Raw genomic sequence first — 24,282 nt, forward strand, 5'->3', positions numbered from 1 at the left:
CAGAGGATCTAAGATTGTCATCTGCCTTCATGTACATGATGACTTAGAAAACATCAGGTGGCACTATGGGAGAGGTGGTGTTTTTTGTTGTTTGTTTGTTTTTTGAGATGGAGTTTCACTCTTGTTGCCCAGGCTGGAGTGCAATGGTGTGATCTCGGCTAACTGCAGCCTCTGCCTCCCGGGTTCAAGCGATTCTCCTGCCTCAGCCTCCTGAGTAGCTGGGATTACAGGCATGTGCCACCACACCTGGCTGATTTTGTATTTTTAGTAGAGTCGGGGTTTCTCCATGTTGGTCAGGCTGATCTTGACTCCCAACCTCAGGTGATCCGCCCACCTCAGCCTTCCAAAGTGCTGGGATTACAGGTGTGAGCAGCTGCGCCTGGCCTGAGGTGGTGTTTTAAAATTATTTTTATTTCTGCTTTTTGAGAAATGGGGTTTTGACTCACTGATGTAATTAAATGAAATGGCATTGCCAACAGTAGTATTGCCACACTAATTAATACATATTCTAATACTTGCTGTGAAAATGTTTGATACTGAGGAAAATGTTTCTAAAACTTCATTTTAGGGCCTGTACAACTTTGTCGTGAAAATGATATATTTAGGACTTTTAGGATTTGTATCTAGAATTTCAGGATTGTTGGAAAACATAATTTCTTTCTTTGTAACAGACTGATTTACTTAAATTTATAGGTACTTGAGACCAGAAACTGCACAGGGAATTTTCTTGAATTTCAAACGACTTTTGGAATTCAACCAAGGAAAGTTGCCTTTTGCTGCTGCCCAGATTGGAAATTCTTTTAGAAATGAGATCTCCCCTCGATCTGGACTGATCAGAGTCAGGTACTGCTCAGGTTACTCTTACAAATTAGTGAATGACCTTGGCATTGCATTGAAAATGAAAGCTTGCTATATTGAAACAATTCTGCTTCATAATCCTGATTATGAATTTATTTTTGTCTTCTCCAAAAATCATGTTTTACATTTGGAATCCTCTAAATGTAATCTCCAGGATGATAGGCAGTTTTGAGTGACAAAAGTGAACTTGAAGGGAAAGGAAGGAGAATGGAGAATATCTTAAATCTCACCTGCTCCAAAATTACCTTTTTCCTTGTTCATCGTATATTTAGAGGATGGTAGTATCTTGATTGTCTAAACCAAGGCATTCCTGGCAATGGTGATGTGTATGAAAGTGTGGAGTGGGGATAGGGTGAAAGTTATGACAGGAGGATTGTTCTAGGTGTCTAGGGCAGACAACATTGGTAAAGTTGGGGTGAGGATGTATCAGTAACCCACTGGTGTTCTGGACACAACCTCCGTCCAGGTATTTGGGGGCCTGTATGACAGAAAGGCCAGGAAGCAAGCTTACCCTCATGACTTCTATTCACTCACTTGCCTCTATTCAATTAGCCTACTTTTGTCTGATCTATCCAGGGTTGTGTGGGAAGGCATATTGGAGCTGGTGATTTCCACATTTCTTTAGAAATTTATTATGACTTAGCTGTTTTTATGACTTAAGCTTTTTGTGATTTCTATACATGTTATTCCTGGTACCATCTCTCAGTGTAATACATTCCATATAAAATATGAGGTGTAGCTCAACATAACTTTCTAAGGCCCCAAAGTGTTTTCCCAGCCCCAGCACCCACCCATTTCCTGTCTCCTCTTCTTACTCACTGTAATTACAGACTTGGGTCATAACATAGCCCAGGCACTGACTCTGAATCAAAGCATCCACAGCACCTGCCTCATCTTGTGAGTTCCCATGATGCCACCTGGGAGAAGATGCCTACGTTCTGTGCAAGTTGTATCTCTAGGCCCTTCAGGCTTATAGTTTAGGAAGGAGGGACTTACAGAGGAAAGAATGTGCACAACTTAGAGGAAGTGGGGGGAAGGACCCCTCTGGGCTTTTATGTAAAAAGAGGAGGTCATCAGAAACTTTAGCCAGGTATGATAGCAATGAAAAATTTGTCAGATTTGAGTCTTTGTTTTATTTCCCAGTGTCTGAGTGTTTTTTTGTTTGTTTGTTTGTTTTTGACCGTTTCAATATCTAGCAAGCATGCCTTCCCAAACTGAGGAAGCTGTGTAAGACTGACCTTGTCTAAAGCCAGTGTTATGAAGAGGGTTTACACAGAGTAGCTATGGGAAGATTATTGAGAAGGACTGAGAAGTAAGGCAGTGTCTGGGGCCTGTGCAGTAAAAAAGTGGTGGGTAGGGAAACCAGCTTGGAACTTGGGAGTGATCCCAGGGGTTAACTGGTGGAAAGGCTCTGGGGTTTCTCAACAGTATATTCTTTGGTCATTTTCACTTCAAAGTGTTGTGTCTGAATTCTGGCTAGTTTTGTTATGTCCCTTGCAAGTTCCTGACCAGAAGTCCACTAATTTTTTCATGAGTCAGCATCCTCCTGGCTTTTGTTCCATGGTAGGACATGTAGTGTTCTGATTCTTCTTGATGGCAGAGTTCTCTGGTGATTAATCTTTGCATAGCTGTATTTCCTTTTGTTAGTTTAGGGGTATTAGATTGTTCATATGAAGACTTTCTAAAATTTAATTTTATTTTGATTGACTTGTCTGTCTTCCTAGCCTGTGTATATTTTAGTTCTCTACAGTTTCAGGTACAGTCTCTGAACTCTCAGATACAGTTACTCAGAATTCTGATGATTCCTGCCTCCTATCTATGAGCTGAGATTATTGATGAGTAAATTTTGTATGATTTGTATGATTTCAAGTCACACAGTGTGGTGCTTTGATATGCTTAAACATTGTGAAATGATTACCACAGTCAAGCTAATTAACATAATTATCACCTCACATAGTAACTTTTTTTTTTTTTTTTTAGTGGTGAGATCTACTTAAGATCTACTCTTTGAGCAGATTTCAGGTATACAGTGAATCATTAACTATAGACACTGTGCTGAGATTTGTGACGGAACAGATGGAAAGACTTTGGCAGCAGCCTTTTGGAGATTCTAAACAGGGCTCTTAATTTATCCTGTCCCGCATTGTAGATGTTCAGTTGCTGTCAGCCCATTTACAAGCTATGTGAGAACAAACATCATGTTTGTTTCTCTCACATTTATATGGGCGCAGAAGATGTTTCCTAGTTGTTGAAAGACAGCTAAAACATAGGTGCTGCAGGACCAAATAAGAGACACTATTAAAAAATAAAATTAAAAAATTAAACCTCTTTTGCAGTATATTTCATGTATTTTTAGGATCCATTTAAGCAATTTTACATTACTTGTAAAACATCTGAGATAATCATGGAAGTACACCAGAAAATGTGATTTTTCTTGAAAGAAGAGAGATTGATTTTGACTCATAAAATTAACTTGAAACACTTTCCCCCCAAATAGCTACTAAATTGCATTCAGAGAAATCTCTTTGGGAAACCATTACAGTGTGCACTTCATCGTTAGGTAATTAGCTTGATGTTAGCTTGTTCAATTCATGCCTTATGTCCTTTGCCTTGAATAACACTTTATTTAAGAAACTCTTACTCCAAAGAAACCAGCTGTATGATGCCATTATCAGTCATTTACTTTTTTGTAGCAGTAAAGAAGAAGAAATCAAACTGCTGTGAAAACTAAAGAACCATTTCATTTCGCTTTTAATTTCCCATTCTTTGAATGGGATGAAGAACTTCATTTAGTGTATACTTATAAAGACTTGCTAATGCGTTAAGGAAAACCATTTTATCTGGATGTCACTATTCAATATCTTATTTCTTATTTTGCATGTGCTATTTGCGTATGTTTTCCTAATTTAAAAAACTGTATTAATCTGCCTTTAACAAGTTATTTTCAGTTAAAACTAATAATCTTTTTGAATGTAGCTGGAGGGAAGGAATTAATACTTCAGAGAAGTTAGATCATGTTTATTTTAAATAGTGAGTAATACAATTTTCATTAATGTGTTTAAAAATAACAACCTTCACATGTACCCCATACATTTGTAGAAATATAATACATCAAAAAAATAAAAATAACAACTACCCAGACAAATTTAATTCAGAATTTTTTTAGCCATTCCCTTAGGAAACCAACTTTCTGTTTAGTAAAAAAGATGACTGTGGTATGGAGCCTTTATCACTAGAATGCAGTTGAAAATAGGGGCCTTATTTACTGTTTGTTTTATTATTATTTTTTGTAGTTAAATATGCAGATATATTACTTACGTTTTTGCTTTCAGAGAATTCACAATGGCAGAAATTGAGCACTTTGTCGATCCCAGTGAGAAAGACCACCCCAAGTTCCAAAATGTGGCAGACCTTCACCTTTATTTGTATTCAGCAAAAGCCCAGGTCAGCGGACAGTCCGCTCGGAAAATGCGCCTGGGAGATGCTGTTGAACAGGTAGGATTCTGGAGGTAACTTAACTTAGATTGTGCCTGTTCAGGGTTTGCAGTAATTAGCAAATTCTATGTGTTCTGGGTGACAAAGTATTTTATTTTGGCGGTCATTTGCTTTTTATACAGTACTTGGTTTTGTAAAGAATTTATTATACAGTATTATTATAGTAAGAGAAAAATCACCTGAACATCTCAATTTGTGGGCCTTGGGGCTAGCATGAAAAACAAATGTTTAGCAGAGCACTTGGAAAATAGATCTTGGTTTGATTGTGCCTCACCAATCTGACTCTCAACAGTATGTACTACTTTAGGGGAGACAGAATTGGACCCACAGAGAGCAAGCCCCCTGGGTTTCAGACTCTTCTGTATTCATAGCAGTGGAATAAGGCCTTGCATATAAGCACTTTGTAAATATTTGCCTGGAGAAGTGAGTGCATGAAAACTTGCCAACAGTAGCTGCTGTCCACTAGTGGAATGAGTTGCCTCGCGGAGCAGTGAGCTTCCTGGCCCTGAAAATATTCCTGGCAAGATTGGTCGATAGCTTGTCAGCCACTTTGCGGAGAAGACCTCTGTAGTGTATGGAGATGGGGCTAGATGTTTTCTAAGGTCCTTCCAAACACTAAAATGATTATGTGTACTCTATGGGGTTCACAAATTTCAGTGGGTAAGGATACATTAAAATCCCCTCAACATGTCTCATTACTTTGGTTAATTCAGAAGGGAATGTCTTTGCCATTCTTTTTTATTTTTTTTTATTTTTTTTTATTTTTTTTGAGACGGAGTCTCGCTCTGTGGCCCAGGCTGGAGTGCAGTGGCTGGATCTCAGCTCACTGCAAACTCTGTCTCCCGGGTTTACGCCATTTTCCTGCCTCAGCCTCCCGAGTAGCTGGGACTACAGGTGCCCGCCGCCTCGCCTGGCTAGTTTTTTGTATTTTTTAGTAGAGACAGGGTTTCACCGTGTTAGCCAGGATGGTCTCGATCTCCTGACCTCGTGATCTGCCCGTCTCGGCCTCCCAAAGTGCTGGGATTATAGGCTTGAGCCACCGCGCCCGGCCGTCTTTGCCATTCTTTAGTGTCATTATGAATATTGTTTTTAGTACTGTAGATTTAGAAGGTATGAGGTACTGGGCTGAATTTTTGCTGACCCACTAAGTATGTTGGACAGATTTTGAATAACTCCATTATCATCATCTTGACATTAACCCATTAAAAAATAACCAAGATCTCATTCTGAGTATTTGAAATTGTTTTGAAAGCAAGATAAAATAGTTTGCGTTGGGTTTCAAATATTTTTCAGTAGGAGTCAATGGAAAATGGTATCTTGGCTTTCAAATTAATGTGTGTTTTCTTTTCTTCCTCCATGCTTGCTTTCTTACTGGTTGATTTAGGGTGTGATTAATAACACAGTATTAGGCTATTTCATTGGCCGCATCTACCTCTACCTCACGAAGGTTGGAATATCTCCAGATAAACTCCGCTTCCGGCAGCACATGGAGAATGAGATGGCCCATTACGCCTGTGACTGTTGGGATGCAGAATCCAAAACATCCTACGTAAGTGGAGTGCTGTTTACCATGTGGTTTTCACATTGTTAACTTAGGAGCCCAAAAATGGATTTTTGTGCACTTTATGCCACAGAGGAACAAAGGGAAAAGAAAAGAGATCTTTTCCTGAGCAAAATGGAAAAAGCAGTTGCCTCCTGCCTTTTTATGTGTCCTAAGGAGCCCGTTGTAGTCTTAGACAGCTGAGAGAGAGAGTTAGTTGATGATGGGACAGTGCTGATGTGTACACTAGCTGTACAGTGTATTGGCAGCATTACTGGCAATATCCTGGAGTGGATCTAAGACACATTGGCCTCTCCTTCCTGGCAAGAATCCCAGCAAACATTGGAAATGGTGGAGAGGTTGAGTAAAGAAAGTCATAGTGCTCTTAGCTCAATGAGCTATGTGGTAGCTTTGGGGAATATACTAGTTGATTCTGATCTCTTGCTTAAGTATTACCTTTCTCAAATGTTATGTATTTAACTCACAATTCACAGATGATCTCGAGGTACCCTGCTGCCCCTGTGCCCTGTCACCCCTCCAGCCTCCACCACCAAACATGAACATCAGTACTGAAGCTGAGGGACGAAAGGCATTTGCGTATAGGAGATGCTGTCTATACTGGTGGCAGGAGGAAATGTGGCATCTAAAACAAGGCTGAGAGTCTTTTGGCATTTCCCTTGTTAGAGAGACTTCCTCACCTGCATAGAAAGAGACTTTATTCTAGTCCAGGGTCATTTGTTCCACTGCACCCTTGGTTCAGTTTTCACTCTTTATTTATTTATTCATTTATTTATTTATTTATTTTTGAGACAGAGTCTTGCTCTGTCGCCCAGGCTGGAGTACAGTGGCCAGATCTCAGCTCACTGCAAGCTCCGCCTCCCGGGCCTACGCCTTTCTCCTGCCTCAGCCTCCCGAGTAGCTGGGACCACAGGCGCAGTTTTTACTTTTTAAAATGGCTTTCTTTTTATGGATTTTTGAAAATTAAAAATCAAAATCAGTCATATTTTAAAAAGTAATGACTACTTTTTTTAAAACAAAAAGGAAAAAATAATTCTGAAGAATATTATGTAGAAAATGAAACTTCCAGTTATGTGCCTCTCCCCAGGTGTTTTATGTCTCTTCTTTGTATTGAGCAGACATTTTCTATAAAGGACCAGATGGTAAATATTTTTAGCTTTATGAGTCTCTGTCACGTAACTTTGTTGTTTTTTTTTATAGCTTTTAAGACATGTCCAAACTGGCTGGGTGTGGTGACTCATGCTTGTAATCCCAGGACTTTGGGAGGCCGAGGTGGGAGGATTGCTTGAGCTCAGAAATTTGAGACCAGCCTGGGCAACATAGCAAGATCCTGTCTCTACAAAAAGTACAAAAATTAGCCAGGTGTGATAGCACGCCCCTGTAGTTTCAGCTACTCGGGAAGCTGAGGTGGGCAGATCACATGAACCCAGGAGGTTGAGGCTGTAGTGAGCCATGATTGCACCACTGAACTCAAGCCTGGGTGACAGAGTGAGGCCCTGTCTCAAACAAACAAAAAAAGATCATGCTTAGCTCCATGGTCTTGGGTATGTCTGCCTTCTCTAGATGATTTTTCTATGTGTTCTAACACACACATGCATAAATGCATAATAATCTGCATATGTTTATAAATGGCTATTAATGATGTTGTTTTTAATATATTCTTTTTCCCTTGTGGAATGAGGAAAGAATTACTGTAATCTGTTAGGATTTTCTTAGCAAGCTTGCTTGACATATGTCAAAATGATAATAGTAATTATTCTTAGCATTATGGGTGATCACTAATTTCTTTACACTTTTTAGATTTTCTGGGACGACTTTTTATTTTCAGATCAAACCAATAAAATGTTTTTCCTTTTTTATGAGAAAAGATTATTTCTTTTCTTTTGGTTTCATACCCAGCTCCTTCTCTTAGTTTGCTCTGACTCTAATTTCAGATTAAACCAGATGTTGTTCTTGCTGTCTCCATTAAGTAATTTGCTTAAGTTTCACAGCCAGTGCATGGTGAGGCTGGGATATAAACCTGGCTGTCTGACGCCAGGCCCATGCTCTTTAACAGTCATGCTGTACTGCTTTATAAACCCACTGTATGCCTGCTAGTCCTTATCTGAGAACTACTGTGAGGCTGGGGATCAGAAAATGGAAAGTCACTGGAAAACAGGGCTAAATGAAACAAGAAGCTCCAGAGTCCCAGATGCTCTTAATGAGAGGGGAGAACTCCCTTAGAGAGTTTAATACTTTTGTGTGCTTTATATTTTTTTTTTAATAAAAAAAGTTACCATTGTAGTTAATGCCACACCAATCCTCTTTCCCTCCAGAGAAGTAATCACTATCCCAACATTGTTATTCTCAGGCACGTTTTTATAATTTTACCTTTTAGTACATAAATGTTAGTTGACATCTTTGGTAAATTATAACCACCAAACTGTATGTTTAAGAACATAAGTATATTTACCAGTCGACATATAGGGAATGTCAGATTGCCAGATTGCATGTTTTTAGGCTTTGTTCTTTAATTCCTTTTGTTGTTTCGTGTTGGAGTTTCTGAGCTCATATGAGTTTTATATTTGCTTGCTTTATTACAAACACCCCATGCGATAACATGTGCTTGGAAAGCTGAGTAGTTTTGCCTTTTTTTTTTTTTTTTTTTTTGAGACAGAGCCTTGCTCTGTCACCCAGGCTGGAATGCAGTGGTGCATTCTCCGCTCACTGCAGCCTCCGCCTCCTGGGTTCAAGCGATTCTCCTGCCTCAGCCTCCCGAGTAGCTGGGATTACAGATGCATGGCACTGCACCTGGCTAATTTTTGTATTTTTTGTAAAGACGGAGTTTCTCTATGTTAGCCAGGCTGGTCTTGAACTTCTGACCTCAGGTCATCTGCCCGCCCCAGCCTCCCAAAGTGCTGGGATTACAGACATGAGCCACTGTGTCTGGCCAAGCTTAGTAGTTTTGATGGTTTAATTTCCCCAAACTCTTTGGATCAAGGACAAAAAAAAAAAACGACGAATCTTCGTGAGAAGGACTAACTAGATATCTACCAAAATAAGCTCTTTACAAACTCTTTTTCTTATTGAAATAACAGATTCTTAAGAGTTTGTCATAGTTGGGGTTGCTATAAGAAAGTACTATATACGGAGTGGCTTATAAACAACGGACATTGATTTCTCACTGTTCTGGAGGCTGAAAGTCAGAGATCAGGGTGCCAGCATGGTCTGATTCTTGTGAGGGCCCCATTCTCAGTTGCATACTGCCAACTTCTTGTTGTATCCTCACATGGTGAAAGAGGGCAAGAGAGCTCTCTGGGGTCCCAGATTCCAGTGATTAGGGCTCCATCCTCATGACCTAATCACCTCCCAAAGGCACCTCCTCCTAATTCCATCATGTTGGGAGTTAGGATTTCAGTATACGAATTTTGCCAAGGACACAAGCATTCAATTCATTGCAGGTTCTTTGAAAATAATTTAAATTTTGCTTTTTAACAGTATCTTATGTATGTATTTATAAGACAGAGAACCTGGCATCAGTGTGATCATAATGCTCTTATATAATTTTATTGTGTGACCTAAACTTTATCCACTCTTATACTGAGTTGTCTTTTGTTCAGTAAAGAAAGTGAATTGAATCCAAATGCCCACATTTATGGCAAGCTGAAGTAGGTGTTTAGTCAGCCATCTGATATCAAGTTGTGAGAACAGTAGGTACTTCATCCAAAGAATTATGGTTTCTGCCAAATTCATTTTGATTCCTGTTCACAAATTTGAACCAAATTTACAGGCTTTGTCTAGGTTCACATTTAATTTCCGTAATTAAATTCCCGAATATATTAGTTTACACCACAGACTCAGTATGACAATATAAATCCATCCGGAAAGGAAGACTATTTTGTGTACAGTGTGAATTATATATTTTTTCTTTCTTTTTTTTTTTTAAGATGGGGTTTCACTATGTTGCCCAGATTGGTCTCAAACTCCTGGCCTCAAGTGATCCTTCCACTTCAACTTCCCAAGTACCTGGGATTACAGGCGTGAGCCATCACACCCAGATCCGTGTGAATTATATTTTATAGGTTTATTAGCTGCCTGATATATGAGGCTATTCCCATTTCAAATATTTATAAAATTTGAATGAAGATTGTATAATCGAATTATCCTTGAATATATGAAAGGGTTATAATCTGCATGCATTTGTGAATGAACACAATGTAAGTATAAGTAAGTAATGTTTTTATTGATTATATCTTTTTAGGGTTGGATTGAGATTGTTGGATGTGCTGATCGTTCCTGTTATGACCTCTCCTGTCATGCACGAGCCACCAAAGTCCCACTTGTAGCTGAGAAACCTCTGAAAGAACCCATATCCTTTCTGTTCACTCCAAAAACTCAGGATTCACATGTGAACATCTTGCTAATGACTAAGTCCAAGTCTTTACCGTGTTCTATGGATAAATGGAGATGTTTTTGATACCGTAGTAATACTTGTTTAAACCTATTATTTTACCTATCTCTTTGTTCCTTTCCTATTCTCTGCACTTGTAGTCTGATGTGTGCCCACTCAATGTTTGGCCTTTAAAAGAAGCATATTTAGAAAAATGCTCTGAATATCTTTCAGAGCGTTAATAGTTTTTTTCTCAGCTGTTTCCAAAATGCGCTTCACACCTGCACCTACCTACATGCTCTTTAAATAAAGGGTACCTGGTGAAAGCTTTTTCCATTAAAAGATGAGTGTCATTTGATAGTAGATGAAATAATAATTTAACTCACTTGGTCTGAAAATCAGCAAAATAGAAATTTTCTTTCTTTACTAGGCAGTGAAGTTATGAGCTGATTTCTTAGGGGTAGGTCAGTGACAGGAAATAGATCTTGTTTTGGGCATTTTAGAAATAGATTCTTATCAGAAGTTCTTATGCCATGGGTTGGTCATTACTGATTAGATAATATCTCTTTTTTCTCACTGTAACTGGAAAAGTTTCTATTGATGGTATTAATTTTGGGTGAGATTTGCTTGAATGATTTTGTGGACAGGTGTTTCATCTTGTCTTAAAATCAACATAAACAGGATCTGGAGTACTGATAGAGAGCTGGGGTGGTTTTAAGTTGATGACTGATTGTTCTCAGGCTCGTTTTCTGAAATACTGAGTTAGTGCTGTAGTTTTGGATTCCTTGACTACTTCATACAAAACAGTCAGTGTTGTTCAGTTTGAACCCAATAAGGGAGCAATTGGTAAGGCGTATAAGAAGGATGCAAAACTGGTGATGGAGTATCTTGCCATTTGTGATGAGTGCTACATTACAGAAATGGAGATGCTGCTGAATGAGAAAGGGTAAGATTTCAGATGTTTAGTCTTCCACGGGCTCCAGTCAGTTGTGTCTTCGGCCAGGTTCTGAAAGTTAGGGTGTGATTAATTTCTTAAGATTTTTTGCAGGTAAGATTTTTAAGATTTTTTGTTGGCTGCATTTGAAGGACTGTCTTTGCTGAGATTTTGGCATTATAGCCTGGAAAAATATTTGAAGTAGAATATAAAGACTTTTTTTTTTTTTTCCCTATTAACTTTCTTAAAGCGACTTACCCAGCTAGGAAGGGTTAGAAACTACATCTACCTCTCAGGTCACTTCTCCTTTTTGGAGGTTTAGAATACTCTCTGTAATTGTTTAAGCATGAATATAAACAATAGAGAAGGCGGGGCATGTTGGCTCACGCCTGTAATCCCAGCACTTTGGGAGGCCGAGGCAGGCAGATCACGAGGTCAGGAGACCATCCTGGCTAACACGGTGAAACCCCATCTGTACTAAAAATACAAAAAATTAGCCAGGCATGGCGGTGGGTGCCTGTAGTCCCAGCTACTCAGAGGCTAAGGCAGGGGAATGGCGTGAACCTGGGAGGCGGAGCTTGCAGTGAGCCGTGATCTTGCCACTGCACTCCAGCCTGGGCAACAGAGTGAGACTCTGTCTCAAAAAAAAAAAGAAAAAATAGAGAAAAGCCTTTAAAGGAATACAACAAAATCCAGCCCTGAACAATGTAAAATTTACAATATCCAGCAAACGATAAAAATTACTCTCTCTATATATATGAAATAGCAGGAAAATGAGGAGTAAAGTCAGTTGAAAGAAACACCTAGAAAAAAAAAATGATGCGGTAAATACATAAGGATGTTAAAGCACTTATTATAAATATACTTAATGTACTCAAGGGTATAAAGGAAAACATGAACATGTGAGGTGAGAAAGGGAAAAATATATGTGTAATATGGATATAAACACATGTTTTTATATATATAGACAACATGAAACATTTAGAGGCAGTATCTCAAATGAAAATGTCACTGGATGGGATTAACAGTAGATTAAACATACAGAAGAAAGATCATTGAACTCAAAGACATAGCAACAAAAACTATCCAAAATGAAGCATAGAAAAAACAAGACTGGGAAAAAACTGTCCAGTGGGACAATATCAGACCATCTAATGCATGTGTAATTGAGAGTCCTAGAGAGGGCGTATAGAAAAAATATTATACAATAGCTGGAAATTTTCCAAATTTGATGAAAACGATAAAACTACAGATTGAAGAAGCTTATCCCCAAGCAGGATAAACACAAAGATGACCATATGAAGACACATGAAAATCAAATAGCTAAAAACCAGGGATGAAGAGAAGAACCTTTAAAGCAGCTAGAGGGGAAAAAGACTCATTACGTAAAAACAAATGAAGATAAGAATGATTAGAATTCGTATCAAAAACTATGCAGATCACCATATAATGGAATGAAATCTTTTAAAGTGTTTTAAAATTCCTACACCCAGCAAAAATATCTTTCAAAAATGAAGAGGAAATACTTTTAAGACCAAGCTTGCCCAACCTGCGGCCTGCAGGCTGTATGTAGCCCAGGATGGCTTTTGATGCTGCCCAACACAAATTCGTAAACTTTCGAAAAACATCATGAGTTTTTTTTGCAGTTTTTTTTTTTTCTTTGCTCATCAGCTATGGCTAGTGTTAGTGTATTTTACGTGCAGTCCAAGACAGTTCTTCTAGTGTGGCCCAGGGAAGCCAAAAGATTGAACACCTCTGTTTTAGACAATCCAGGGCTCTGAAACTGCACTACCAACAGACCTCCACTATGAGAATTGTTAAGGGAACTTCTCCAGGCAGAAGTATGAAAGTTTAGATCTACCCAGAAGACTTAAGAGATCTAGAAATGACAAATATGTGGGTAAATAGAAATGGCATTTTCTTTCTCATCTCTTAATTTCTTCAAAAGATAATGGAGTATTTAAAGTAAAAATAATAATACAGGCCGGGCACGGTGGCTCAAGCCTGTAATCCCTGCACTTTGGGAGGCCGAGACGGGTGGATCACGAGGTCAGGAGATCGAGACCATCCTGGCTAACACGGTGAAACCCCGTCTCTACTAAAAAATACAAAAAACTAGCTGGGGGCGGTGGCGGGCGCCTGTAGTCCCGGCTACTCGGGAGGCTGAGGCAGGAGAATGGCGTAAACCCGGGAGGCAGAGCTTGCGGTGAGCTGAGATCTGGCCACTGCACTCCAGCCTGGGCGACAGAGCGAGACTCCGTCTCAAAAAAAATAAATAAATAAAAATAAATAAATAAATAAAATAAAATTAATAATAATACAGAATTTATAACACGTGGAAGTAAAATGTATGCTATCAATAGCACAAAGGGTGGGAGCAAAGAATTAGGAATATACTCTTGTGAGGTGTATATATTATATATGAAATGGTGTAATATTACTTGAAGATAAACTGTGATAAGTTAAAAAATGCGTAGAGTGAACTCTAGAGCAATCACCTGGAAAAAAAAAACAAAAAAAACCAAGGGGTGTAACTAATAAACCAATGGTGGAGATAAAGTAGAATAAGAAAAAATATTCCACAAGAAGATGGGAGAGGAGGAAAAGGAACAAAGAACGGATGGGACAAAGATGAACTCTTGCAAGTTGAAGATACCTGTTTCAGAAAAATTTTAAAACATTTCTGGTCTTCTAGAATTAACATCTATTTATACTAAAACAATATCAAATCCCATTAAAATGGACTAAGTTATATTACTAATTCAATATCATTATCCATAAACACAGTTTGCTTTATTACTTATTCTCAAGTAATGGCTGTCTCCTTGCCAATTGCAACTCTTTTTTTTTTTGAGATGGAGTCTCACTGTCACCCAGGCTGGGGTGCAGTGGTGCAATCTCAGCTCACTGCAACCTCTGCTTCCCAGTTTCAAGCAATTCTCCCACCTTAGCCTCCTGAGTAGCTGGGACTACAGGTGTGCACCACCACGCCTAGCTAATTTTTTGTATTTTTAGTGGAGATGGGGTTTCACCATGTTGACCAGGCTGGTCTCGAACTCCTGACCTCAGGTGATCCGCCTGCCTTGGCCTCCCAAAGTGCTGGGATTACAGGCGTGAGCCACCATGCCTGACCCAATTGCAACTCTTTTATAGCTGTTCACTATGATACACTTAGACTGTGCTCACAGAGAGGGTGAATATAACACCGTGTATGTAATGGAACCTTTAATGCACGCACACACAGACTTCAGACAGAATAGTAAAAATGGAAGAATTCAGTGAACACCAGTCAGATGAGGCATGAGATTATCACAGGTGGAAACAAGCAAAATGCAGTTGTTATGTATGCCAAGTATCCAGCTTCCGAGACAACCACATGAGGGCTCTCTATCCTAGCACTGAATTGCTTGGGAGGCAAGAGAAATCCAAATTGATACTCAAAATGTGAGGAAACACCTCCTAAGCTGAAATACAGGTATTACATGAAACTCCTTATAAGAGTGAATTATTATAACCTGAAACTGAATGGGCATATCTCAGGACACAAATACATGGCAGCCAGTGATTTTGGGGGGGATAATATTTTATATTGCCGTATGAAACAGAAACATTAAACTTCTTTTAAACTGATCTTCATCAACACAAATGTCAAAATTTATTTTGAAAATAGTGTGGGCATTGGACTGTAAAATTACTTTTGTAAGATGGCATGCTGGTTCATTTGTACATTTGTTGGGACAGTAATGAGAACCCTTGTGTTTTTACCAGCAGGCTTATTTCTGACAAAGTTGTTATTATTCTAAAACTGAAATTTCAAAAAGTTGTTTTTGGTTTTACCTTGATCTCAAAACCAAAGGCATTAGTCATTAAGTCACTTGTGGAATTTTATGAAACTAGTCAGAATTTGGTGTATCTCCTCAGAGTACTTTTTGGTGCCATTGTTAGAATAATACTTAATTTGGTGTTTCTTATGAAATAATTTAAATTTGACATCACTTATTATATCTGGAGAGTTGATCAAGTTATAAAAATAAAAAACAATTTAGCAATCTACAAAATTCCTTTAAATTAAGGCATGGGGTGCCTGTTTGAACTAATACAAAATGTATTTTGTTTCTTTGTAGGGAATTTACAATTGAAACTGAAGGGAAAACATTTCAGTTAACAAAAGACATGGTCAATGTGAAGAGATTCCAGAAAACACTATATGGTAAATTTGTAAAAATGATAAACAAAAAGTCACTGCTCCTTAAAGCTTTTGCTGTTGTTTGAGACAGGGTCTCGCTCTGTCACCCAGGCTGGAGTGCAGTGGCACAACCTCTGCCTCCTGGGCTGAAGCATTCCTCCTCCTGTCTCAGCCTCCCAATTAGCTGGGACTACAGGAGCACGGTACCATACCCAACGAATTTTTGTATTTTTTGTAGAGATGAGGTTTTTGCCACGTTGCCCAGGTTGGTCTTGAACTCCTAGGCTCAAGCAGTCCACCCGACTCGGCCTCCCAAAGTGCTGGGATTACAGGCATGAGCGGCCACGCCTAGCCCTCATTCCCTGTCTTTTTTGGCAAAATAACTTATTAAAAAGTCCTTTAGGGGCCAGATGCGGTGGCTCACGCCTGTAATTCCAACACTTTGGGAGGCCGAGAGCGGGTAGATCACGAGGTCAGGAGTTTGAGACCAGCCTGGCCAACATGGTGAAACCCCATCTCTACTAAAAATGCAAAAATTTTGCCGGGTGCAGTGGCTCACGCCTGTAATCCCAGCATTTTGGGAGGCTGAGGTGGGTGGATCATGAGGTCAGGAGATCGAGACCATCCTGGCTTACATGGTGAAACCCCATCTCTACTAAAAATACAAAAAAAATTAGCTGGGTGTGGCGCCGGGCACCTGTAATCCCAGCTACTCAGGAGGCTGAGGCAGGAGAACGGTGTGAACCTGGAAGGCGGAGCTTGTAGTGAGCTGAGATCATGCCACTGCACTCCAGCCTGGGCGACTGAGCAAGACGCCGTCTCAAAAACAAACAAACAAAAAATACAAAAATTAGCTGGGCGTGGAGGTGCGTGCCTGTAATCCCAGCTACTCGGGAGGTTGAGGCAGGTGAATCCCTTCAACCCGGGAGGCTTACAGTAAGCCGAGTTTGCGCCATTGTACTCCAGCCTGGGTGAACAGGCGAGACTGTCTCCAAAAAAAAAAAAAAAAGCCATTTAGACCAGTGATGTTTCATGCTTTTTTAAAAGTTAAGAAGATGATTGTTTTTTTGTAGAACAAATTATGTGAATCAGGCAATGAGTAATTTGGAGCATATATGGAGGATGCTGAAGTTTATTTGTGGCTGAATTGAAATTCTTGGAAACAGAATAGTAGTGGGTGTTTGAGAAGCTACTGCCAGTGGAGAGAGTGAGCCTTTGTTCTTGGCCTGTCTTGTAGCCAGGCTTCTGTGAGCAGTGGTAGGAGTAAGCAGGGGCTTCTCCATCACGCTCTGGGGCTTTATAGCCACGATCCTGGCAGCTAGTTCAGAGCTGCACATCACCATTACTCAGATACCACAGAAGGATGGGGGAGGGGAATGCCTTGATCATGTTTCTAAAATATTACCCTTTATCGTAGACAAACAGGATCTCTTTTCCTCTACATGTGTGAGTTTTTGGTTCCAATGATCTCATTTCCCAAACAATATAAACTCTCCAAGGTTATGGCCAGTTATCTTAGACCTGGGCAGTGCTTAGCAGTGCTTCTTCCTTTCCACATAATAAGTAATAATTATCAATGTATTTCCTGTGTATACCACGGGTGTTGTCTTACCCACAGGAAGAGCTGTAGGCCACTGTAAGATGTCTTTGATGGACTGCTGTTCTTTGAGCAAACTCTTCCCTAAGGGTGTCCTGACCCCAGAACATTGGTAATACAATGCCAGTAATGGGGTTCTGAACAAGTTCTCATCAAGATAACAAGCTAAAAAGTTAAAGAAACACAAACCGTGTAATACTTTCTGCGTGTAGGAATTGTTTTTGTGAATTTTGCCAGCTGTGTTAGATTTTAAATTCTAGCAAATTCTTATTAAAAGCCTTAGATTTTTTGTGCTTTCCGGGTAGCCAAAGCAGGTGATAGAGACAAAGTGTAGCTGCTGCTATTCGTAGTTTGCCAACTGGTGAAGAAACATTCTGGTAACTCAGGTTTCGTTTTTACACAGTATAAACAGAATTTGGTGAAAGATTTTTTCACTCCAACTTTCTCTTCGAAGGCGTGTTTCCTATTAGCAAATAGTTTTTAGGTATCTTCTGGTTTCTTTGTTCTGATATACAGAGATAAAAAATCCATCTAGAATAGAGATATTTTTAGTGCTAAGAATTTTTTTTTTTTTTTTTGAGACCAAGTCTCGCCCTTGTTTTCCAGGTTGGAGTGCAGTGGCACGATCTTGGCTTACTGCAACCTCCGCCTCCGGGGTTCAAGCGATTCTGCTGCCTCAGCCTCCCGAGTAGCTGGAATTACAGGCACCTGCCACCACACCCGGCTAATTTTTGTATTTTTAGTAGAGACGGGGTTTCACCACGTTGGCCAGGCTGGTCTCGAACTCCTGACCTCAGATGATCCACCCACCTCGGCCTCCCAAAATGCTGGGATTACAGGTGTGAGCACCGTGCCCAGTGAATTGTTTAGAGAGAATCTGAAATGCATTATGTGGTATTTGAGAGAATGTTATTGAATTTCTCTCTCTCTCGCAGTGGAAGAAGTTGTTCCGAATGTAATTGAACCCTCCTTCGGCCTGGGAAGGATCATGTATACGGTATTTGAACATACATTCCATGTACGAGAAGGAGATGAACAGAGAACAGTAAGTTATCATGTAGTGTGCTGTTATAGTGTCAGATAATAAAAATGTTCTGAATTACATTGTGAAGTACATTAATAAGACTCTAGAATGATCAATTAGTTATTACTATTGTCTACTAGTGCTGTTAACATTCATCTTTGCTTAAGTTTTTATAGACAAACCACTTTCCTGTGTTATCTTATTTGAGCTTTAGGTTATTCTAGAAGCTATTGTTTTAGTTGCCTGGTGCTCTCTATTCTGAGACTGAACCAATTACTTTGGGGAGCAATCTACATTATGTCAGTGGAAGGAATGGCACTTTCTGGATATGCTGTGTTTTCAGAAATTTGGGAAGGATGAGATGACTCATAGAATTTAGCCAGACCACTAAGCTGTATCTATAGTCTGGTAAAGTATCAAAGGGAACCTCCTCAAACTGCATAAAATTGTCTGGGGTACTTTTGGGGTAAAGATGTGAATTCCTAGGTTCTACTCTGGAGATGCTGATTCACTAGGTCTAAGACCCAGGGATGTGGGTGTTTTTTTAATAATAAGAACCCTGGGTGATTTCACTGTGAAAGCTTGACAGATCATAAATGGGATAATAGTTATCTGGGGTATAGCCTTTCCTAGCATTCAAGTATTGCTGAAGATAGAAGATTGTAAGAAGTCTTCATCAGCTCCCACGAATTTTCTTTTGGTTCTGATGCTTCTGAATCACTGCTCCTTGCCTTCTTCCTCTCTATCTCCTTGCCTTCTTCCTCTCTATCTCCTTGCCTTACTTCACCATTTTTACCTCGCCTCTGCCTGCAGAAGTTACACTCCTGGTCAGATTGCTAGGAAAGCCAACCAGAAGAATGGCTAAAAAGGAGCGGTTGTATATGTTAGGTTAATTGAAAGAAACAGCGTCATCCACTTGGCCATTCTAAAGCTTGAGTGTATGTAATGTTAGACATCAACCCTGTGGTTCTTTCTGGGACATTTAACCTTGAAGGATGAACTAGTACATTCTCGTCAGCAGTACTTCAGTCTGACACACTATTGTAATACATAGCTAATAAAGTTAGTAGTGTACTCTCTGCCCTAAAGTTGCAGCTTCATTTCCCAACCTTGAAGAAGCAGCCCTATTCATTCAACAGATTGTAAGAACCTGGGCTAGGCTCCAGGTACGCAAACATAAGGCTTGGTTCTTTTTGAGAAATGATGACAAACATAACTGCGTGTGTTCTTTTTAGATGTCAAGTCTGCTTCAAGCTTTTTCTGCTTATTTTTCTAATAAAAAGGTTTTAGAAAATCTTTTAGCTGTTCCTTTGAATCTAACAATATTAATATAACTACAGCTTTAATAGAAATTTCGTAAGGGCTAAACAAGAATAAATTAGTCACAGTGTTTTATGAATTGCGTGAATTCCCATGATGAAGAGAAATTTGATTAGGCTGTGGGAAGCCAAAAATGCTTCTAAATTGTTAGCACCTAGTTCCTCAATCTATTTACCTATAAATTTAGTTGAAAAACATTGCTAGTGAAATTCTAAAAATTATTTTTCTATAAAGTCAGGTCCCTATTACTGTCTCATATTAAATAGAAATATCACAAGATGGAGGAAGGGAATATAATTCTGAACCTTCTGTGATGTGAGCAGCAATGTTGGTGGAATACAGGCCTTACTTAGAGTGGGATATTCATTGCTTGGCATTAAAGGTTAATTGAACTTTGGGTAAGAGGCTAAACTGGAATCTGTGTCATTCATTATTTTTATGGGACAAATTTATTCTGTGTTTTTGCCTTCAAGTGAACCTTTTGTACAAGTATTAAGAACTGCCTTCAGTTCCCATTTCCAACCCAAAGTGGTAGATTGGTTTGCCTTCCACAGAATATTTTTTGTTTTTTTTGTTGTTGTTTTTTTTTTTTTTTTTTTTGGTCTCGCTTTGTTGCTCAGCTGGAGTGCAGTGGCATGATCTCAGCTGACTACAGCCTCAAACTTCTGGGCTCAAGCAATCCTCCTGCTTCAGCCTCCCGAGTAGCTGGGACCACAGGTGCGCCTCACAATGCCTAGCTAATTTTTTAGTTTTTGTAGAGATGGGGTCTTGCCATGTTGCCCTGGCTGGTCTTGAATTCCTGGGCTCAAGCATTTCTTCTGCCTCAGCTTCCCAAAGTGCTGGGGTTACAGGCAGGAGCCACTGTGCCCAGCCTTATTTTTGCTTTCTTTGATTTCTGAGTTACTCAGAAACTATTTCAGGGCAGTTTAAGAAGGCTGTATGTACTTTTTAGTGTAGGTATATGGAGCATCTTTTTTGTTTTGTACTATTTCTTTTGGACCTATGTTTGTGAGCTAATTAAACTTTTCTGTTTCACTGGGTCACTAAGGCTCATAGGTTCTTTTCTTAAAAGACAGAATAGGCTTTTGGTTTGGGGCACTGCCACTTGTTTGATGATTTAGGTAGTCTCCACAGAAAAACTGTCTTTTATGTGGGACTAAAAATTACCGTCTTTTATATGTAGTAGCTTTCAGAATGCTTTCACATCATTTGACTTTTTTAGTAACAGGCTTGTGAAGCAAGCAGAGCAGGTGGTGGAGACCTGCTTTTTAGATGGAGAAACTAAGGTTTAGAAAGAGAGCTCATGAGTTGGCCCAAATCTGGAGCTGAAACCAGGTGTTTCTGATGCTGGTTCTCCTGCTTCTCTTTTGCCACACTGCTTTTCGTGTCATGTTTTCTGGCATTTGGGTAATGATGTTATGCTTGAACACTTGCTGAATATTAACCTCTTTTGGTTTGGGGTATTAGCATTTAGATATTTACAAATTAACATATTTGGATTTTTTTCTTTTTAAATCATCCAGTTCTTCAGTTTCCCGGCTGTAGTCGCTCCATTCAAATGTTCCGTCCTCCCACTGAGCCAAAACCAGGAGTTCATGCCATTTGTCAAGGAATTATGTAAGCAAATTCAATTGGGTAAACTCCATGGGAACACCATCAGGAGACTGAATCTTAGGAAATGTATCATTTATTTCAATAAAAATAGAGATTGAATAAAGAATATAAATGATTTTATAAAGAGTACATGATTTTAGCCTGTACTCTTATTTCTAAGAGAGAGGGTATGCTTGCTCAGATGTTTTATTCTGGCATTTGAGTGAGTCAAGGTAGGACCCAAGAGTCAGATTTAAAAATTATTTCCTTCTCATACTGACGTTGGTGCTCAGTTCATCGAGGGAACCCAAGTGGAGGGTAGCAACCCTAGTGGATCTACAGCTACAGAATCCACTGCCCTGAAAGGAATCCTAGTGGTCATCTGGCACATCCCACTTATTTCAGAGTTGGGAAGTGGGGAGAGTCCATTGACCTGCTCAGAGCCATAAAAATGGAGGTGGTGGAGTCAGGACTCACCTTCTGGCCTTGGCTCTTGGTCCTATATTTGTTCCCCCTATAGCTGTATCAGATGGAGGTATGCGTGAAGATTTGGATTCTCGCAAGGGATTTATTAAACTTTAGGGATGTTTCTTTGTGTTGCAACTCAACTTGTTGCTGTCTTGTCTTGGTCCCTTTTATAAGTCTGAGCTTGTAAGAAGACAGTAGTTAGATAACATTGGGCTTAACTCCATTGTTCTATTTTTAATTTACTTTGTTTATTTTGGATAGCGGAAGCCCTCACCAGGCACGGAGTGTCTCACAAGGTAGACGATTCCTCTGGGTCAATTGGAAGGCGCTACGCCAGGACTGATGAGATTGGCGTGGCTTTTGGTGTCACCATTGACTTTGACACAGTGAACAAGACCCCCCACACAGCAACTCTGAGGGACCGTGACTCAATGCGGCAGATAAGAGCAGAGGTATCTGGCCTTCTCTTTGGCATTTTTAGCCTTAGAAATGTGTACTGCTTCTTACTGATTTGTATTGGATTTTGATGTGTATATGCTCCCTTTCCTTTTTTTTTTCTTTTTAATTTTAATGAACGGCTTCTATCAGACAGAGCCCAGATTCTCAAGTCCCCCTGGTTTAATTATGAAAATATCCATTAGCACTTCTCTAATATTTTATAACCATTTGTATTGCTCTGGGCTCATTCTCCAGCAGTTTGCTTTTATACTTGTTTGTTTATTGGGCAAGAGAAATATGATCCCAATAATTTGTTGCCATAGTTTTATTGGTAGGCTTTTGAGGGGTTAGACATTTAAATTTTTTATTTTTACAGACACGTATACATGTGTATGTATAAACTTTTCCGTGTTCAGATATTCAAAACAGTGAATGATGTTTCAGTAATTTTGGTCAATAGGAAGGCAGTAATGGAGATGGTAGAAGCACAGAAGCGGAAGGATGGGTGGTAAGGGAAAGGAAAGAGTAGCTGCTCTAATTGACGTCTGCCTGCCTAATTTATCAACTTTGAGCACATATTTCAAGTGCCTGTTCCGTACTTAGCTTGATACAGATACTAATAGGGGAAACAGAAGCAAAAGACTGCTTTTTTTTTTCTGAAGGAGTTTATAGTCTAATCCAGAAGTCGTGAATTTCTAACTTGACTTTTTAGAGACCATCTGGCTACTCTGGACTTGTGTACCCATCTGGGTGTGGTTCTCAAAAGTGTAGTCCCTAGACCAGCAGCATCAGTGTCACCTGGAAATGTGTGAGATAAGCAAAACCTCCCCAGACCTACTACATCATAAACTGGGGATGGAGAGGCAGAGGGGGCAGGCAAAACTTTTTTAGTTTTAACGAGACCTCCAGATGATTCTGACGTGCACTTGAGTTTGAGAACCATTGCTATGTGGCAGCCAGTGTTTGATTTTGGCTGAGGAACAGTGGCCTCCTTTGTCAGAGCTCTCCAGTTTGCCAGTCTTATGTAACTCCCTCACACGAGTTACTTGACTGACTCCTGTTTGTTCTAATAGTTAAATTTAATACACATGAAGTAAAGGACATGGAGATTTAGAAAAGTTAGGAAAGGCTTTGTGGCAGAATTGAGTTGTCTGAGGGAACTGGTGGGCATTGTGGGCTAGAAGAAGAACATGAACCCATGCCCAGCATGACATTGTTTGGCTCTGTGTAAGGTTTCCTGAGTTCAGGATAAATCTTCTTCTTAAAAATCTGAACAAGTTGGTTGATACTTGGCTTCTCTCTCCTTGTCTCTAGGTCTCTGAGCTGCCCAGCATAGTCCGAGACCTAGCCAATGGCAGCATCACATGGGCCGATGTGGAGGCCAGGTATCCTCTGTTTGAAGGGCAAGAGACTGGTAAAAAAGAGACAATCGAGGAATGAAGACAATTTTGACAACTTTTGACCACTTGCGCTGAAAAACAAAACAAAACAAAACAAAAAACTCTTTATCATGTCCACTTTACAAAAGAAAACAGCATTGTGATTACTCCCAGGGACTGTATTTTATCTTCAGTGGCTGCCTGATTTTACCCCCACAATTAAAGTTGAAGGAATCCTGAACAAACTTGTGATCTATTTGCTCGTGTTTTTACATTTTCAGCAAGGCTGTTTCTCCCACGTTTGGGTAGACATTCTCATGGCTTAATGTTAAACACAGTTAACACTTTTAAAAAAATTAACAGCTTTATTGGGATATCATTTACATACCATAAAAATAACCTATTTTAAGTGTAGAGTTCAGCGATGTTTAGTATATTTACAGAGTTGTGCAACCACCACCACAAACCAATTTTAGAACATTTCCATCACTCCAAAAGAAGTCTCATGCTCATTTACCTCACTCCCATTCTAACCTCAGCCCAGGCAACCACTCCTCTACTTTCTGTCTATTGATTTACCTTTTCTATTCTTTATCTTTTTCTGAGAAAATGATGCATCGTGCAGATACTGTGACAACAGTCTCCAAGCAGATGAAATGACTTCTGGGAAAGACTGAGGCGAGGATGGGGTGGCAGGGGTGGTGCAATGGAGGAGGCAGAGTGCTGGGGTGGAGCTTTAGGACTGCTAACCCCACTGCAGATTCTCCAGGAGGGGAGGGCCTTGACAGATTTGCCTTCTATCTTAAGGCATGCTTGTACTCAGCTCCACTGGTAACCTGAAATCATTAAGCTCCTGATGCTAGGGGAACCCATCTGTCTCGTCTGATTTAGCAATTCCTGACTATCACACTGTCTTGATTCTAGGCTAGTAGTTTTTGGCTCAGGTTTTAAGGTGCTTTACTTCTTTTATGTTTTTGTATAGAAAACTCAGAAGACTATGCTTATTTGTAAGGGAAAAATTCAAGGTTGTGTGAACTTGAGCAGCTGTTTATTTCCAGAGCTA

General features: G+C 39.7%; 1 protein-coding gene across 2 annotated transcripts in view; it reads left to right on the top strand.

Annotated features, from left to right (window-relative positions):
• GARS1 (glycyl-tRNA synthetase 1) overlaps positions 1-23,374 on the top strand; it is a 40,264-nt gene extending 16,890 nt beyond the window's left edge. For both annotated transcript variants that reach the window (XM_071094994.1, XM_071094995.1), the window contains exons 8-17: positions 694-843; positions 4,191-4,353; positions 5,738-5,902; positions 10,152-10,264; positions 11,086-11,226; positions 15,339-15,424; positions 17,933-18,042; positions 20,865-20,958; positions 21,664-21,854; positions 23,155-23,374. In XM_071094994.1, the coding sequence (XP_070951095.1) occupies positions 694-843; positions 4,191-4,353; positions 5,738-5,902; positions 10,152-10,264; positions 11,086-11,226; positions 15,339-15,424; positions 17,933-18,042; positions 20,865-20,958; positions 21,664-21,854; positions 23,155-23,280 (1,339 nt within the window). In that variant the 3' untranslated portion in view covers positions 23,281-23,374. The remainder of the gene's footprint in view (positions 1-693; positions 844-4,190; positions 4,354-5,737; positions 5,903-10,151; positions 10,265-11,085; positions 11,227-15,338; positions 15,425-17,932; positions 18,043-20,864; positions 20,959-21,663; positions 21,855-23,154) is intronic.
• The last annotated feature ends 908 nt before the right edge of the window (positions 23,375-24,282 follow it).

This window comes from Macaca nemestrina, chromosome 4, assembly GCF_043159975.1.
Source record: "Macaca nemestrina isolate mMacNem1 chromosome 4, mMacNem.hap1, whole genome shotgun sequence".
Taxonomy (NCBI): Eukaryota; Metazoa; Chordata; class Mammalia; order Primates; family Cercopithecidae; genus Macaca; species Macaca nemestrina.